Source organism: Simochromis diagramma, unplaced genomic scaffold (genome assembly GCF_900408965.1).
Source record: "Simochromis diagramma unplaced genomic scaffold, fSimDia1.1 OVJJ01000176.1, whole genome shotgun sequence".
Lineage (NCBI taxonomy): Eukaryota > Metazoa > Chordata > Actinopteri > Cichliformes > Cichlidae > Simochromis > Simochromis diagramma.
Genome location: NW_024386892.1, coordinates 4,615,791 through 4,634,782, shown reverse-complemented (window position 1 = coordinate 4,634,782; position 18,992 = coordinate 4,615,791). Strand labels below are relative to the sequence as shown.

At 43.5% G+C, this 18,992-nt stretch overlaps 2 protein-coding genes across 6 annotated transcripts in view; one reads left to right on the top strand and one right to left on the bottom strand.

Moving 5' to 3' along the window:
• Positions 1 to 211: 211 nt before the first annotated feature.
• On the bottom strand, positions 212 to 11,385 carry LOC120734916 (5-hydroxytryptamine receptor 7-like). The gene is made up of 2 exons (XM_040034035.1): positions 8,750 to 11,385; positions 212 to 7,972 (listed from the first exon to the last, which is right to left on the bottom strand). Exons 1-2 carry the CDS (start codon positions 9,328 to 9,330, stop codon positions 7,078 to 7,080), a joined length of 1,476 nt encoding a protein of 491 aa, XP_039889969.1. The 5' UTR covers positions 9,331 to 11,385; the 3' UTR covers positions 212 to 7,077.
• The window catches only part of arfgef3 (ARFGEF family member 3), a 53,227-nt gene continuing 43,593 nt past the window's right edge, over positions 9,359 to 18,992 (top strand). For 2 of the 5 annotated variants that reach the window (XM_040034031.1, XM_040034030.1), the window contains exon 1: positions 16,069 to 16,706. In XM_040034031.1, coding sequence (XP_039889965.1) covers positions 16,622 to 16,706 — 85 coding nt within the window. In that variant the 5' untranslated portion in view covers positions 16,069 to 16,621. Of the gene's footprint in view, positions 9,415 to 10,479; positions 10,555 to 11,659; positions 11,719 to 16,068; positions 16,707 to 16,728; positions 16,992 to 18,992 lie in introns of those variants that run through there. The other 3 variants (XM_040034032.1, XM_040034034.1, XM_040034033.1) reach the window with 3 other exon arrangements.

Here is an 18,992-nt window from a genome sequence, read left to right as displayed (position 1 = left end):
AGGGCTTGAATATCCAGAGGGATAACGAGGGAATGACACACAGGAGGAGAGCACAGCTGGGAGCAATCAAACATGACGAGACCAAGGGGAAGCAAAACTGAAAACATTAACAAAGGACAAGGACTACCAAAGTAAAACAGGAAACAGTTCACAAAGAGTAGACATGGAAACATGACAGGGCCTGGGAACAGAGGACACATGAAGCACAGAGACCAGAGTAACAAACGGCAACATGAGAGGCGACTGACTGCGGAGCAAGAAAACAAACACGACAGAACGAAGCCTCCACTAAACACGAGGGGCACAGGAACCCAAACACTAAGAGTCGTGATGAAATCACAGGTCAATAATTGTACAGACTCAAAAACACTGGGTTGCAGTGTTTATAGCTACAATTAAATAGTTTTTAACAAGCTAGTTAGAACATTAACAGAACAACAGTACAATTTATTAAAAATATCATATATAACTAGGACACAGTCTCAGTTTAAACACTGTAAAGGACTATTTAAAAAGATGCGGAGGCTTATTTCTTTTAGCATCTTTTACTGACTCCTGCTCTGTTTGCAAATAGTAGTCTAGCAAAACCCCCCATATAATCTTTCTATCTTTTTGTCATGAACAAAGACACATCTCCATCATGTATTCTCCACGTTGCCTCTGATTTTTATTGCTGACTAATGTGACCGATGTTTGAATGCATTTTTAATGTTTAAACGCACCGAGTCTGCCACTCATCGTTTCAGTCAGAGCTGATAATAGCCCACTTAACTCTCATCAGTTACAGTGACAGCATCTTGTCTGTGGAACAGTGTCTGCATCATCCTGACCGTCCTGACAGGAAATCAGTATCACCACCTTTAAAGTGTGGCAAATGTTCCAGTACACTGGAGATACGAGGTTTTTCATCCTTTGGCTTATATTTTTAGCATGACTGAAAACAACCTTGAGCAGTCTTTTTTCTTGAAACTGAGTACAGTTAAATAGAAAAAAATGCTCTTTTCAAGAGTTATTTTTGGACCAACCAGCATTTTAATTGTGGGCAAAACCACAAAGCTCGAGTCGCCAAAGGTGAAGGTTGTGTTATCTCTTTTTAAGGTGTGCGTTTCACATCTAAGAACTCGCTTTATGCGTAGATTAATTTCAATATCAAACAGTTTTGCGACTTAGCCAGACAATAACAACAAAGCTAGTGCTTTACTTGTGAAGTAACATAAGCGTAAGCCTGCAGTAGCCATCATTTCCACGTGTGCTTGCTGTCTTTAGGTGCTGATCAGAACAGTAAAGCAGAAACAGAGACGGAGATCAATCCCGTTTTGTTTTTTTAAGTATTTAATGATTCATTTTGGCAAGAAAGGTCACTTCACAAATTTAGCCATCACTCAGCACCCTGACAAAACTGTACAGACTGTAAAATATAGATTACATCTAAAACAAGTCTAAAGAGTTTTAACTGGAAATCTCCATTGTGGCTGGTTGTTAAATAGCTCGATGACACTGCTGCTGATGTCGTTTCAGTATGAAGAGCCATGATTGAAAATAATCTTACAGATCGGGTCAAAAACGAGGCTGATTAACTGGAACCAACAAGGTTTCACTCTGACAATAACAACATATCTTACAGTCTTTTCCACGTGAATGGTTTTGGACTCATATACAAGGAATTTCAGCAATTTGATTGGTCAAATACACGTCGCATCTGTGCCGAGAAGTGCCATAGAGACTCTCCTGCTGTGCTTTATGGGTCGCTAAGCCCAGCTGTTATGGTCACCAGGGGCCATGGAGCCATCGCGCTTTCCTTTTTTCTCTTTTTAGTCTTAATATATACACAGGAGTTTCACACAGTGCTAAACAGCATATAAAAGCAATACTATCCCACGAGAGCTGTTCTTTGTACTTTGATAATGCTGACAGAACAAGGTCCCATATAGTCCCAGTGAACAACATTGGCTGTGGTATGAAAACTAATTGAAAAAAGTGTTTGAATGTGGCCCAGGAACCAATCTGAGAGCTTTATTTGTCCCGAAAGGATGCGTTTGGCCCTCTTGCTATTCTGACCTTGTTAGTCCGCCAGCTCTACCTTTTATCTGATGTGGAGCAGTTTTGATGACGATAACTCAAAGGAGCGCCGTTGAGGTTTCTCATTAACCAAGATGGTTTGGAATGATCTCCCTCTGTTGTGCCGGAAACAACACAACTGGATGGGATATTTTTACCGTATGCCATCACATATGTTTTATTTTTCTGACTGACTCCTGTGCTATTTGCCCGTTGGTGACCTCCAAAGATAATTTGAAATAGCCTTTCCCGAACAAATCCTTGTTTGTGCATTTGTCCGGTAACGGTAGGCCTGAATGAGTCCAGAGCTTTGAATGTCTCCAGTCCACAGAGCTGACTCATTCATCTAGCATTTTGAGATGAAACAGCAGGTTGAAGATTAAAAAACAATTGGTCCAATGAGTGCCGTGGGAGGATTAACACACAGCCAATCAGTGACAGATTAATGGAGTCGTCTCAGTAGAGTGTTGTCACTGTGCAGACGTTTCAAATGGGCAGCGCTGGCTTTCAGCATCCACGAGAGGCAAACAAAGATGTTTGACTCTCAAAACAGGACAAACCGACACACATCCATTCACGCAAATGGAAAGCGGTGCAGACTAAAGACTGAATGCTATGAACAGCGCACTTTATATCTAATATGGAGCTGAGCCTCCCTGTTCAAAAACAGCTTGTGATGAGGACATTCTCAAAAGGATAAGCAACTGTTGGCTGAACATTTCCAAACATCTGGCTTCTAAAGCAACTATTAGCAAGAGACAGCAGGTAATTTAAGTCACCTCCAGCCATATGCCTTAAATGTTGATCTCTCTATTTATTATCCTTACTGAAGTGTCACAGTTTCTCTGCATTTAGAGTTAACAGTCATTTTCTCAGAGTGTTTTCAGTGTACTTTGACTCAAATGAGGAGTACATGGGAATAAAACATCTGCTTTTAAACAATCACATCTTTGGTTGATGTGTAAATTTAGCTGCAGCTGATATCTCCACATTCCCCATCTTTTCATAGATTCTTTAGAAACCATGTGACCGCGCCGAGCCAAGAGTCGTTTTTTGACTATTGTGGGAACTGCTGGTGCACGCTTAGTTTGAGGGTTCGCGTTCCCTCACTGAAAAAAATCCATAAATCTACTTGTTGTGACGCAGGCTCTCAATTTCTTTAAAATTAGCTCCGGTTCAGTGCAGCGCTCTCATGCGGGAAGATGACTAGTTTGATGAAAGAGGCGAGCATTCAGTCACATTCTGAGATGCAGGCGACAGCCACTGAATGCCAGGGTGTGCCTCTACCTTCCATTTACCTTTTAGCGTGTCTCCTCTCTCCTCTGGATGTCATACAAACAATTTTTTTCAGCCTGTAGCTGTGCAGTCGTTCCCTTCCTATCTCGCACCAATGTGTTGACACGCCACTGAGAATATTTTCACGAGATGTTGTCAAGATAACAACAGCCTCGCTTCCCAGATAGTTTGAGTGTTGCATGTGAATGATAACATTCTGCTCTTCAGAGTTTTTGGATGCTCTTCAGGAAAAATGTGCTCCTGTGCTCCTGGCAACTATTCTCCATCTATTCTATGACGGGAAATGGAGCCATGCCACGGCGGCACTGAGCCCAGAAGAGTACAGTTCAGTGGTTCTCAACCTTTTCAGCTCACCTCCCCCCAAATAACTAATTCCCTTAGTCACGTGGCAAAGGCGTGACTGGGCAGAACCCTGAAGTGTGACTGAAAAAGATGGATTTACCTATTATAGCTGATGTTCTATACCAGGGCAGGCAATTCATTTTTCCAACTTGGACTGTTGTGGAGGGCTGCAGAAAAAGGTGAAGTCAATTCTGCTCAATATTCATTTTATCTCTTTATAAGCTCACTGGTTCTGGTTTCCGTTGTGACCCTTGGGAAAATATATATCGCCCACTCCTGTGTTTCATTATGATGCTTATTCACACTTGATACTTGAAATAAAATCTAAAATCTAGAATCTAGAGAAGTGCTTGAGTCCCGTTTTACTCTGAGTGAACTTTCTGTTGTCGGGCAGACAGCAGAGTTTGTCACATGAACCAGACGTCCTGCTGGCTTCTCTGTATCATCTCTGCTGCCATGCTAACTTGGTAATTAAGGCTCAGTAGCTTAGCGCATTTTTTAAATTTAAAAATAATCTTGTGGAGAGCAGCTTTAATTAACGTTTCAAAAGAGAATAAAGGCGGTAATTGCAGTGTTCACACTTCTTTAGTAAAAAGAGATTTTGGTAAAACTGACTGAGTGCCCTCTGTTGCTCCTTCTAAGTTAGCTGTTGTACAATTTCAAGTTAACGAGGACAAATTCTCAGCAGCACAGAGTGTACTAATACTTGTAAAACACAAAGTCTCCTCAAAGGAATAAAAAACATTACTGCAGTCCTTGTGGAATAAGAGGTAACACGTTTCTCCTACTCGTGTCAGTGCATATTAAAAAGAACACAAAGAAAATAATGTTGCCAGAAAGAAACCAAGCAAGCAGTTTCCAGAGTTCCTATTGTCAACGTGATGTTGCAGCTGCTTGGTGCATGCAGGATGCTGCACTAAAACTTGTGCACATACAAAAGCTCTGTGCACTTTATCACTCCCCCTGAGCTAAACTTGTACTTTTAACTTTAAATTAAACTCCAAGCAGACAGGCTCTCGATCTCCAGGGGAGATTAAACACACCAAAGAAACAGCGGCTGTGATCTGCTCTCTCTCCTTTAACATCCACATCGGATTTCCTCCCGGGGCGTCGCCCTGTAGCCTGAGACAGAGCTACACGGGAAAGATGGCTGCGTAATTAGTGTCTGTGATCACGTAAAACTCCATAAGAACAAGAGGTGAGAAGATTAACAGCATGGCAGCCCAACATATTGGAGGTCATTTAATTAACACTGGTGGTACAGATCCTAATAAGTGATCACATCTAACAAATCTTTAGATAAAAAAGCCGTATTTACGCTTCGTCCATGCTTTTGTCAGCTTTGATGACGATAACTCGATTGAATTTGAATAATCGAATCCAGAATGGACAGGGCTACGTGGAAATTCCAACATCGTTATATAGAAAAGGTTAAGACCATAAGTTTTCATCGTCATAAAATCATTTTGTGTGACTTGTTGCAGGCAGCAGGCTCCTAGCATCGCCTTCAGCCGCCACAACCAGCTGCTTCCCTCACACACACACACACTGAAACTGCTGTCGCGGTTTAACGTCTAATGTGTAGTTATCATTTGGACAAAGGTGCCAGTAAGGGTGTACTGGTCCCATGGTAAAATTCCTAATCAACTAATGGCACTGATTAGCGGGATGCTAGCATTTATAAGCTAACTTGACCTCTATGTTAGAAAAAAAATCAGCATAACTGTCGTTTTACTTCAAACAGGAAACAGAATCAGTTTATGTATTTTATTCCCTGGAAGCAAACATAAATCATGATTTTAATTGTTTAGCTCCATTCACTGCTGCTCATTGAGGATTGTCTCACTGGGGCCCCCTGCTGTTCAGCTGGATGAATTACATCTGTAACGTGAGATCTCCTAATTTCCAGCTGGGCCCAGTTGGAAAAATATGACCTCATAGAGTTTTGAGCATCAGCTGGAGTTAAGCAATATTTGACTTCAAAGGAGACGCCAGTTATGGGTCAGGGGTGTTTCCCAGCAGCAAAAAAAATGTCCATATAATATATTAATGTTAAGATTTTTATATATTATAAAGAATGTAAACATAATTTATCAAAATGAAACTGGTACATGGGGTATTTTTTTTGATGACTGTAGATTGAATATGAAACTGTGATTTTACTGTTTTTAGACCCACTTGAGACCGAACTTTAGCCCTAAAACTAGTCAATTGTTAAATTAACTGTGAAAATAATTTTTTGGTGCGTGTCATGTCAAAAGATTAGATCCTGTCTGACCATCATTCATCTCTGTTTGAGAGGATACTGCCCATTTTATTGGCCATTTCTTTTGTTATGTAATGCACAACAAGGCTAAAGTTGCACATTGTCTCAACTTTCTAACACAGTGTAAAGCGAGACTCTTGTGTGCTGCAACCAAACCTTAACCGACGAAGCAGAAAAAGGCACAGGCACATTCAGAAAGCGTCCTCAATGATGTTGTTTCCCTCTACTCCACCTTCAGCTCCGTGTCGACATCATCGTGTTCTACATTTTCACGTCATTTTCTCGTCCCTAAGAGTCCTTGCTTGCTCGTTAATTAGCTGCCATATTACAGAAATAAATGATCAGCAAATAGTTTCAATAAACAGGTGGTCATGACACGAGTAGAAGGAAAGGGAGCACGTTTTGGCTCATCTTCAAATGATATCAACTCATTAGGTTACAACAGATCAGAACCATTTGTTACAAAAACAGCGTGGCTATTGACTTGTGTACATAAATTTTTACATACTTTTTAATCATTACCGTGTCCACTTGTTACGCCTGTTCACCAATGAAACACTCTACGTTTTAGAAAAGTGATAACTACGATGCAAAGTAAACACATTTGGTAGCGGTTGAGCTCCGAGTCGTTCGTTATTTTCTCATTGTTAGTTTTCCTTGGGTCAGAAATGGAAATGTAAGTCACTGGCTACTGCGTAAGATCATTTCCATCCATGACAGGAGCTGAGATCAAAGTCTGGGTGTGTAGCTCCTGCTTTTGCATCAATGTCATGTTCAAAAGGCTTCTGAGCAACATAGCAGCCAGTTTCAAATCCACCAAGGTAGCCCTTCCTCGTGGGCTTCAGAGTCATTGCAACAGATTCCGCTAATTAAACAGTATGAATTCAACACCACTGAGCTCTGTTTTCTCTCAGTTTTCTCCAGAGTGAAACACTTAGGCCTCCTCTACATCCACTTAATCGCAGCATCTTTCCTCCTCTCGCATTGGCAATCCTCATGAAATCTGGAGGGTAAAAAGGTCTGTCAGCACAATAGCCTTGTGCCACAGTCTGAGCCCCAGTTGATTATTTTCCATACTGGTCTCTGCAGCCTTGCTGATTGGCAGACCTACAGCTTTACGCATCAGCGTCTGGTTTCTCCACCAGTTTTAGAGCCTCGTGCATGCCAGCCGCCGACAACTTCCGATTGATGTTCCTGTAGCGGCAGCGCAGGAGGTTGCTGTAGGTGGTTCTCAGATCACGGTTGAAGAATGCATAAATGAAAGGATTAATGAGGGAGTTGGCGTAGCCAAGCCACAACAGAGTTCTTTCCAGCCAGAGGGGCACACAGCTGCACTGCACGCCACAGACGAACGGCCTGGCAGTGGACACCAGGAAGAACGGCAGCCAGCAGAAGGTGAAGGCACCAACTACAATGCCCAGAGTGGCTGCAGCCTTCTGCTCCCGTTTGAAGATGGACTGGTTTTTCCTCTTGCGCCGTTGGTGGTGCTCGCCAGTTTTGAGAAGGCGGGAGACACGCGTGCTGCACTCCTCCTCCACCTCACGCTGGAGCTTCAGCGCCGCTGCCACGCAGTCCAAGCTCTCCTCTTCTTCGGCTTCCTCCACCTGTTCGACCTCCGTCCCCTCGACACTTCCCGTCTCTCCCGACTCTGCTGGCTGATGCCCTCCTCTCCCCCCGCGAAGAGTCACCACGGCTCGGTGCTCCCCTTCCCTGGGGAAGCCAGTGATGGTGTGCTTGGCTGCGCTGAGCTTGGCCGCGCGGTAGATCCTGTAGTACATGATCAGCATCACCGACATGGGGATGTAGAAGGCCACGGCTGTAGAGTAGACAGTGTATCCAAAGTCCTGGCTGATGAGACAGACCCTGCCGTCATTAACGTTCTGCGCCCAGCCAAACAGAGGGGGGAGGGTGATGGAAGCAGAGAGGAGCCACACCGACAGGATCATCTTGGCCATGCAGCAGCCGTTTTGCCGGACAGGATAAGTCAGAGGCTTAGTGATACCCAAATACCTACACAGAGAAAAACACAGCCAAATGAATACAACCATAAAATGTGTCTAGTGTAACTCTATTTTTATTGCTTTACATTACCCTAATCAGGTGACACTCTCCCCACCCTGGACAAGGTGCCCTTGAGCAAAACTAAGATCTCTGCCTGCCACACTCAGCCCCCAAATGAGAACTGGGTTACATTATGAAAGAGAAGCTTGGCGATGCTGGGAAAGACCATAAATGTTCAGCAAACCAGGCTACAAAATTTCCAACACACAGGGCATTGGCAGGCATGTGTGGCTTTCAAAAACAAATAAGCATAAAAACATTTTATCATTTGATTAAAGTGGTGAAAACGTTTTAAGGAAATGGAAAAACAAACGCAGCGGTTGAATTTTAAACTCGGGGTCGTTTCAGAGTCTCTGAATCTGTAAATTGATTCAGCGGTCAGAACAGGAATGCCGTGGGCAGAGAGGTCACACTTTGTCCTGCAGCGTTTCATTTTAAGTAAGCGCCCCAGAACAAGACCCCGAGGCGCAAGAAGCCTCACAGAAACCCAGCGATCCAGTGTCGCAGAGCCCCGAGCGACAAAATCTGGAGTTAAGACTACAGAAGGCATTTTTTTCTACATCTGTGAAATAAGAACGTGACCTGTTTAAATGTATTTTTGGAGACTCGGGTAACAAATACTAAAGACAGGAGACGTTTAATTAAACTCTGTTAAAAAAAAACTTTCTGTCTTAGCTTCATGAAAAAAGACTGACACAGTTTTAAAGCTGGAGAAGTTTATCTTACCTGTCAATGCTGATTACGCACAGAGTCATGATGGACGCGGTGCAGCACATCACATCCATGGCGATGAAAACGTTACAGAAGAACTGACCGAATATCCACTGACCGCCGATAAGGTCCGTGATACTGACGAACGGCATCACGGCCAGAGCCACCGAAAGGTCGGCCAAGGCCAGAGAAACGATGAGATAGTTGGACGGCTGGCGCAGCTTCTTGACAAAACAGACGGAGATGACCACGAGCAAGTTCCCGCAGATCGTGGACAGCGTGAGCATAGTGAGCACCGCGCCGATCAGAACTTTCTCCACCCGGCCGTAGCTCAGGATCTGCTCCCCGCAGCGGGTCCCGTTCGTCTCCATGACCTGCGGCTGACTGGAGGTGGACGGAGAAGTGGCTGCTGCCGCTGCTGCTGCTGCATCTGCGGCGCCTTGCGCAGCCTTTAGTAGCCGAAGCGCAAGAGCCTCGGAGATCATCATGTTAGTGGAGCCCCCGGGATCTCCGCCACCGACTATGTCCTCTATCATGAACGACGACCTCATGTTGCCACTGCCGAAAGTCCCGTTACTCGCTCCTGCAACAACCATTCTGCCGCCTCGTGTTCCTTTTTATCCATGGACTTGGAGAGCCGTCCGGAGGTGGCACAGACGCGCACTGAAGTGCCGGTGTTGGTGCGTGAAATGATTAATTCCTTTCCCTAACCCCCGTCAGGAGACACTACGCTGGTTTGCTCTCTTTCATTCCAAAGTATCGACGCCTTATTTCATCTATTTACAGGCGCACTCGTCATTACGCACGTGGCGCGCAGCGGGCATATTCCCAAAATACCTGACCTACAAAACGGGATTTTATTTCCTTTTTGTCCTCGGCCTGACGGACTGCACGTCACGCTTTCACTCCGATGTGCTTGAAGACAAAACTTAAACGCAGCCCTACGCGTAAATATCACAAAAGTTGACGCGTGACGTCAAAACCCAAGTCGGATAGCCTATAGGCTACATTTACACAAATTACACGCACTGTGCTTTTTGGTGTTCGTTGTGCTGGAACTGGAAACCCGTGCCCATGTGCGTAATTACGCAGAAAGGATAAATGTTCATTAATGTCATTAATTTACACACAACAAAAAACAAAGGGAGATAAATTCGTATTTATAGAAGTTTTAATGATGTAATCTGAGGTTTTAAGAAAATTTTAAGAAAACATCATGTCATCCTTTTGGGGGATAGAAGTGAGGTCTTATAATTACATATTTGTGGGGAAATACTTTTTGTGGTTTCATTTTAAAGTTGTTTATCCCTCATCTGATCGAAGTGAAGGAGCTGAAAAGGATTTCCTTTAATTTTTCCCTTGAATCATTTTTCTGTTTAGCCTGCATGAGTCACATTTTGAGTGTTAGGACAATCTGCCTCCATCTCACTTCTAAAACTATTAGATTTGTGTTGCTGGAGTTGAGAACAGGAACACAAAGTGCTCCCGACGTCTTTTCATCATTCTCTAATCTAAGTGCAATTTTGGAAAAGATAAGTTCATACGTGGCTGTGATACTAATGCAGTAGGTAGGCTTGGTTACTACCTCCCCCAAGTGATCAAAATCGTCCACTGCATGCTGCTCGTGAAGACAATGCTGAATTTCTTTCTTGGTTTTACACCAAGAATCGCGCGATAAAACGTTTATACTCTCAATGCTTTAATGTTAGTTTAATTTGAAATAATTTCATGTTTTTCTTTCACAGGTGAAGCTGTGGTTTCTCACTTTAGGGCCCTGGAGAGATCACCACAGGCTGGAATTTCACTGCTGGTCGTCTAAAGTATCCTAAACGATCCCCAAACACCTCAATCTGAATCACTTAATCATCACCTTGTTTTATGACAGATTAGTCAATGTGAATTTTCCTCTTTGACTGCTTAAAAGACTTACAGTAAACCTGTCAATCAATTCAACTTTTCCCACTTATCCAGTTCAGAATGGAGGCAGGGGCTTGTTTTTGGTGGGAGGCAGCCAGAGTGCCCACACAGATGTTGGGAAAACATTCAAAGTCCACACACGGGAGCTGGACTCAAACCCAGGACCTTCTTGCTGTGAGGCGACAGCAGTAAAACTGCACCCTGCGACTCACACTCTGCTGGCACAGCAGCCAAAATACACTCATGCCAGTTAAAACTTCAGGAGCACGATCCAATGACTGAGTTAGTAGCAGGTGATCCCCCCCCCCCCCTCCCAAAAGCTTACAGGAAACTCTGGTCTTCATTCATAATTTCTATCCTGATCTGATTTGATTGTTTTTATCCCCAACACTCTTAAAATAGTTCGATAGGTTGATTCCTGATCGGCACATCGCTAAATAAAAGAAGTGTAAAGAAACTTTAAACATTCATGAAGGTCACATAAACTTTTATTGGTTTCAATATATATGTCACGGTTCCTCAGTCATCCCTGACTGACTCCACCAGAGTTTGTTTTTTGTTTGCTTGCTGTTAATGTTCATGAGCGGGACCCATTCGGGCTTTCCGCCTCTGAAGCTGCACACCTGCGTACAATGATCTCATCTGAGATCACTACTTTGGGTAGCGGCTGGCTAACATTCCTCACTGGAACATTAAACTATGCAGTTAGTAAACTTCTGGCTCCCTAGTTGGAAAGTACAGCCCTTGTTTCTTCTCCTTGCGGCCTGTCTCATTGTGTTTCTCCTTTGTACAGCTCGTCCCTGCTCGTCACTCAGCTGAGCTGAGTGAGTGTGGAGTGTTCAGACTGTTTTTGGATATTTGGACCCTCTCCTCCCTGGAGCTCCATTGTTCTCCTGCCATATATATATATATATATATATATATATATATATATATATATATATATATATATATATTACATTACACTGGTGTTCACTGTAAATAAATACACTTAGCTCGACCTTCCAGAATCCTGCTCCTGCTCCTGCGTCATCTCAGCCTGGTTATGGAACAATCAGACCCTTACAGTAAGTACATTTTCTGTCTGACTTGCATTTCTGAAGCTTTAGTTAATAAACTTGTCCATCGTACTGCCCGTGCTGTTAAAGTTTGGGAAGTCAGAAGATTTTGCAGGCTTCCTGACCTCATCTCCATTCAGCATTTTCAAATAAATGAACTGGCATATGAGTCAAACAACCTGAAATTAGTAGCCAACCTCATTACTGTAATGCTGGTTCTTGTGGAGAGCCTGAAACCAGAGGCTGGTAAAGCAGCAGATTTATGTCCAGAGTTTTATAATGTCAGGTTTAATTATCAGATATGGCCAGAATGGATCTACTGTTTTTATCTCTGCCAAAGAAAAATTACAAAAATAAATTTTAAACATTTAATGCATCTAAAGAAAAATTAGGTTTACCATTAAGAGGTGATAAATACTTCTTTTCCAAATTTGGGAAATTCTTGTGCAGCCGTTAAAATGATGATGAAATGAAATCAAATAAAACATAACTGCTATATGCCTCTCTGTCAGACAGACATCTCGTGTTACTGTGAGGGTGATCATGCGTGTGTCTCATCATGTTTGCTCCACACATTGAAGGATCTCAGCTTCCTTATGAAACGGAGCTTTTTGTATCCAGCATCTGTGTTGAGTTTCCAGTTCAGCCTGTTGTTGATGTGAATGTCCAGGTACTCCTCCAACACATCAACATCCCAGGATAGACAGGGGTGTTGTAGCCATTCTCGCTCTTATGACATCTCTCTGGTCTTTTTCACATTAAGAAGCAGATCATTTCTCCAACACTACTCAAATAAAACCATCCACTCGTGCTCTCCTACCCGTCACTAATGCATCCAAACTTTCTGAGTATTTCTGCAGGTGGCATGACTCGGAGTTGGACTGAAAGTCTCAGGTGTTCATGGTAAATGGACTGGAGACAGCACGGTCTCCTGTGGAGCTCCTCTAATGCACATGAGCAAATCAGACAGAGCTCAGTGTCATGTCCTGCGGCCTGTCTGTCAGGCAGTCGCTGATCCCTGAGATGGTGGAAATGTTTGCTGACATCTCCTGCAGCTTCTCTCTCAGTGCTATTGGCTATCAAAAAACCCCAAACTGCATCGACACCACATTTCAAGGAGCTCACCAAACATAGGCCACCACATAATAATAACATCTGTTAGAGAGCTATCATCTGCTGAGAGCAGATTAAACGCATTAAGAGCTCCCATTAACAGAAACAGACGAATGAGTCTCTTCGCCTCGACACCTTAAACATCCCTTTAACTGGCATCACACTGACGATGAATGTTGAGTCATTTTGTAATTGGGGGAAGTTTTAGACGAGAATCTAGAATAGCTTTTTAAAACGTTCATAAGTGAGATTTGTCCTCCCTAAAGTGCTGCCTCATTTCATGATTAAAGTCATCATTGCACAACAGACTGTGTGACTTACAGGCCTATAATCATGTTATTGCCATTGTTTGTTTTTATACAGTGGTTGAGGTTCGATCTAAAGTCATTTTAATTCCTATTTTTCACCCATAATCTATGATTGTATATTCATTTTACTATCATGTCATTCAGTAGATTCATTCTTGTGATCGCTATTAGATTTTTAAAAATGTCAGTTATCAGTGGCTGTAGGGGGCACCAGCAAACTAAGGTGAAGTCATTGTGGAGAGCACAGCTCATGTTACCTCACAGGTATCATTTTACCATTGATTTGGAGATCACCTTGTCAGACAGTCCACTCATCACAGCAGCACTTTTCAGTTCAGTTGAGATTGATGCTGAAATAACCACGCAGACACAGTAAGCAACAGCTCGTGAATGTTCTAAATGTATGTCAGAATGCAGATTGCTGCTTGCACTTACAAGGCAGATGATTTCTCAAATATCATGGAAACACTGGCTAACTTTTACTTGATGCTTCAGTCTTTGTTCTGGCTCAGTACCCTGATGAGGAAAATGGTAGCCAGGCCTAAAATCTATAACTTCTTTATGTAATTAGATATAAACTAATGTCCAGCATGCTGAAGAGGAATTTTATTGGATGCTAGCTTGCTAAATATGCAGTAGTGGTTCTGCCAGTTTTCTTTGAGTGATATAAAAATGAAAGAAAGTAGATTTGATTAATGATTAATGATTGATTAATGATTTTAAACCTGCAGTTGTTATGTCTCAGTGACCATTGTTATGTTATTAATATAGAATAATGATAATGAGTCCAGCTGGGTTTCCACGATGGCTGCAGACTGGCAAGACATGCTTCTAAAAGGGCTTTGGCCTTAAGCACAGACTGTATATAAAAGATGAGTGTAGTCACAGTGCAATCAACTAGTCCTGGATGCCTCATTTTTTCTGATATTTCATTGGTCCTTTATTATTATTATTATTAGCAGTAATGTGTCTGTGTGTTGTGCTCTTACAATTTATCGCTGTAGCTTGCTAATCAAGCTAGCTAGCATTAGCTTCTAACTTCATGTTCCAGCCTCTCGTTAAAAATATGAAAACTTCTTTGTGCAGGATTGGAAACTAGTGGGTGATGATGTCACTGTTACTTCATCCATCTTTTATAGTCTCTATGCTGTCTCTGCTTTGAAGTTTGGTATTTTAATATGGAAAGCTGTGGGGCAACACCCAATCACAGCAATAGTTGCCTCAGGGAGGGAGGGTCAACACGTTAGCCAGTGAGCATATCCAGAATAATCCTCCTTCTGACACTTATGGATTAAATGATCTTCATATTTTATACAGAATGACTAGAAAATGAGGATAAATTCACTGGGTGCCATCAGAGGGATGTCATCCTATTACCTTCAACAGGAACTGAAATGCTTTTGCACCCACAGCTCTCACTGCTCAGTGGCCTTTCAGAAACAATGTCTCTTTAAAGCAGAGCTTCCCAAAGTGCGGGGCCAGCACAGAGCCATTGCAGGGGGGGGGGGCGGTATGAAAAAAAAAGAAGAATGCTTGGACACTGCTAGCATAATTGACAGGTCTTTGACGGGGCGCCCACACAAACACAAAGCAGGAGATGAAGCATCACCAAATATGTTTCCAAACCAACTTCCTTCCAAGCCAAAGACTATAAAATACGGTGAAGCAAATCTTCCCTTTGGCTTCACCTGCACAAGTGCCGAGGTAGGTCTCTGTGACAGAATTAGTTTTCCCTGCGGGGAGCACGCTGGGCTCTCGAAATCACGGACAAACAGGATCCCACATTCTTGATTTTTACTTCACAAACACTTGTTGTAATGACCAACTACTCCTGACATTTTGGAGATGTTAGCTCTTTATACAGTAAAGTTACAGCCTGATATTACAAATAACATCAGGCTGATCCTGCCACGATTTGTTCCCTTGGTTCAAATCACAGACAAACAGTATCTCACAGCTGTTTATGTTTTTAAACCTATTTTGCACAGAGAGATCTTTTGAAAAATGTATTGATAGCAATGTTGATTATTACACAGGAAAAAAACAACTACACGTAAAATAATCACACCGTGACGCCTCTGCCTTTGTAAATGGGGGGACAGTAACTGCGTGTGTATATGTAAGCGTGTAAAACCTCAAGATAGTCAGATTAACAGTATTTTGTCTCTATTTGCAATTCATCTCATGTAAACAATGACGTGGCGCACAGCGTGACGTGAAAAAAGACACATACCTTTGACGTTGCGTGACGAACTCTGTATTCCTCGTCCACACGTAAACGGAAAAAAGGAGTTTTAAAAAATCTCCGTTTTCGGTGATTGGAAACGCCGTTTACGTGGACGAAACAGCTGCGTTTTCAAAAATACCCGTGTAGGTGCGGACGCAGCCTAAAAGAGTTAGTAGTTTATTTCATCACTACCTGTAATTTATTGCAGATTACTTGTATTTGCTGAATTGTTTACTAAATGTTTGAGGTGTGAAATAAATGCAACGGAGCAAAATATAGGTGTGTGTGGCTGGAGGATGTGTTTGGGGGGGGCATTTTTCTTGTAAAACAAAGGGGGGGCCTAGCAAAAAAAAGTTTGGGAACCACTGCTTTAAAGGACTTCCACATTGACTGACGCTCTTTTATAATCTGCCTCAAGTGGCCGTTAATGGAATTGCAGTTCTGGACGGTCTGAAACACACACTGAAGCCCACTGACTTCATATTACTTCATATCCCTGAGGTTGAGCTATTGAGCTTTGAGCCGAGCCTTTTTGGGGCAAAAATGAAACTATGACGCACTGATATGAATTATTTTAGAATTTGTGCTTTACTCTGAAAGCAGAATCGCCTTATCAGCTGTGCCCGAGCTTCCTGCACCTGTCACCGGCTGAGACCGCAGGAAATCCCATTCCAGTGACTCCAGCGTCGCTGCCGCAGTTTCAAACGTCCCCGCGGGGAGAGCGTGTAAATACTGTGTTGCCAGGTTGGACAGGAATCCACCTTATAGCGGATGGCGCTCACCGTGCAGAGCTGTGCGCGTGCTCCTGCCATGCAGGCAGCTTGATGCGAAGATAAGAAAAACCGGATCTGGTTTCCGCGCAGAGCGCAAGTATCCGCTGGAACGGACTTTCCCAACGCGGCAGCGCGGAGGGATAAACAAGCCACGGACACGAGCGAAGCGCGTTTGTTCCCTGCGTGTGTCCGCGGCTGGACGGGCAGCAGGCTGACACGACTATTTGTCGCACGTCAGCTGATCGGCGCTGCTCTTTCTGAAGGCCGAAGCCTCGGATTTGGGAAAATACGCACACGCGCTTCCTCCTTCCACCTTCGCAGGATCGGCGGCTGGCCTGACATCATTGGCTGGCAGTTAGGAATGAATCATCGCCTTCCCCGGGGGGGTTTGGGGATGCTGTCGCTGTCATAGCACCCATAAAATCCCTCGGACACGCAGACCCACCCTCTGCGCTCTGCTGTTTTAAAGCCGTCTCGTCTTTGAAATCAGCATGGAGGAAATCTTGAGGAAGCTGCAGAAAGACGCGTCCGGCCACAAATACAAAGGCATCCGCGATGCCTGCGTCTACGCCTGCGGTGAGTGCACGGCAGCCCCTCCGGGCTCTTTGTCAACAGGAGGCGGAGGGAGAGCAGGGATGAGGGGAACCTGCGACTTCTCACCTGCTTTTAGCTTTTAGGAACCCGAGAGCAGCTCCTGCACTCAGCCCAGAGGCTGTGAAGGCTGAGCAAGAAGCCAGGAAATCTTTAGGACCATAACAGATTCATCTGAGCAGCCACGGTGCCATATGGCTGCCATGCCCCTGTGCTGAGCTCCGCACCTGTTTTATAATGCCAAATGTCAGCCTCTCTTAAAGAAATACGGTAAATGCTCCAGCCAGGCTTTAGACAATTAGATTGGATCGTTATAGAAAAATACACAAGGCAAATATTTGCTGATTCATTACTGCAATAACTTGGGAGTATTTGACAGAGACGAAGAAAGCATGAAGGAGCTTCTTCAGAGGTTTCCAGACTCTGAGCAGAAACTCTTTCCTGTCTCATTACTGTCTGTCTGCACAGTTCAGTGCTTTTCACGAGTTCTCGCCTCAGCGCGAGACACGAGCTTCACTGTGGAGGGAAATATAGAAGTAGAGGAGTCCTCCTCTGGTTTCTTTATTAAATAAAATGTAGTTAATATGGTTTAAAATGTCTTAATAATATTTATGCACTGAAGAGTTCACACACACATCACATCAAGCAATAACAAAAACGGACACACCATGGTGTCCAAGCTCCCACACTGTTTTGGAATTATTATTATTATAATAATAGTAATAATAATGAGTAGCAAAGTCTGATTGGGACTCCAGCCAACATAGCTTCATTATCCAGGTGGATGAATTATGACAGAAATTCTCTGTGTTGTTATGAAAAACCCAATTATCACATGAAGCTAAAAGAGTTTAATGCTCCAGGCTGCAAATCTGATTGTTTTTGCTGTAAAATTGGGCCTTTTAACAAGAAAGTAAATGGGGATTGAATCCTCTGTGGTGCCAGCCTCAAGTGGACGTTAGTGGAACTGCAGTTTTTAGCACTTATGCATCACTGTGTTATCTTTCAGTTCTGCAGGATGAGTTTTTGGAACAAGGCTGATGGCGTACAGGTACGGATACGGATACGGAGGGTCATCAAGTTAGAGCTCGGTTTGAATTCTGTCAAATAATCCTCTGAGCTTTGTTACACTTAATCCAGCAAGCTAGAAACTGGCAATGACCTTTTACAAACGAATCATGCGGCCGAACACAAATCATGTGACTTTCAGTGACAACAATGAGAACGTGCCACAGAAGCCAGAATATATAAGCACACGGTGAAAAACGATTTCCACTGACGTCAGCGAGGAGACTGTTAGCATTAAACGGGTCAGCGTGACCTTTTAGTGGCAGGTGGAACTCATTGAGACAGCAAGTAGAGGATGAGTTCAGGTTGCGCTGAAGAAGGGGTCATTGTGTAATCGTACACACACACACACACACACACACACACACACACACACACACACACACACACCTATTTGGGTATGTCCAAAGAAAGCTGCAGGCCCTTTCCAGGCACATGCTTGCATATACACACATGCACAAAAGGCCTGAACTGTGACTTTCCAAAAAGGATGATATCATATATCAGTTCTGTTTGCCCTTTTCTTCACAGACCGCTCGCATGAATAGAAACACGCCCACAGCATCAGTCACTGTGCAGGTCATGGTCGTCTCCGGATGTAAAGGATGCTGAACAGCCTGATGCAGATGCAGAGAACATATGTGAGAGAGTTCAGTGCAGGGACAAAGCTGCTGTTCACTAAGTCTTGGCAGACAAAGTATGAAAGCACGTGCAGAGATTTATGGCAGATTTTAGAGATGTCAGCAAGTCTCATATTTCACCTTTTAGCTGGAAAAACATGGTACGCAGTCAGAGTTGGTTGGAAGTCTAAAGAGGAGGTGAAAATTTCTCTCCGAGCTCACCGAGGTCACGTTAGGAGGAGGATGCAGCGTGCGCTGTGAATGTCGGCCGGCTTTGAACATAATGTGACTGTACAGATGTTTTGGTGTTTGGTTTTCTTAAAGTACAAGCTCACATTTGATTTGGGGCTTCCTGTTTCAGGCATTCATGCTGAATCTGTAATTTTAACAGAAATGAGTCAGCTAGCCCCGAATCTTTCAGTCAGGTGTCACGTAAATAGGATCCAATCCTGCCTTTTCTTTTTTCAGCAGTAAATCAGTCTGCATTTGGTGCTGTAGTGAGTATTTGTGTCTGTGGGACTGAGTCAAAGTAAAGTGCAGTGTTTGTGTTCATGGTAATGAGAGTAGTGTCACTCAGTGGCTC

Bases quoted from the DNA above. Each gene is read 5' to 3' on its own strand.
- LOC120734916 (XM_040034035.1), bottom strand. From the start codon at position 9,330: ATGGTTGTTGCAGGAGCGAGTAACGGGACTTTCGGCAGTGGCAACATG. The intron at 7,973-8,749 runs GTAAGATAAACT...TTCTCTGTGTAG, and splicing joins TGCGTAATCAGCATTGACAG to GTATTTGGGTATCACTAAGC.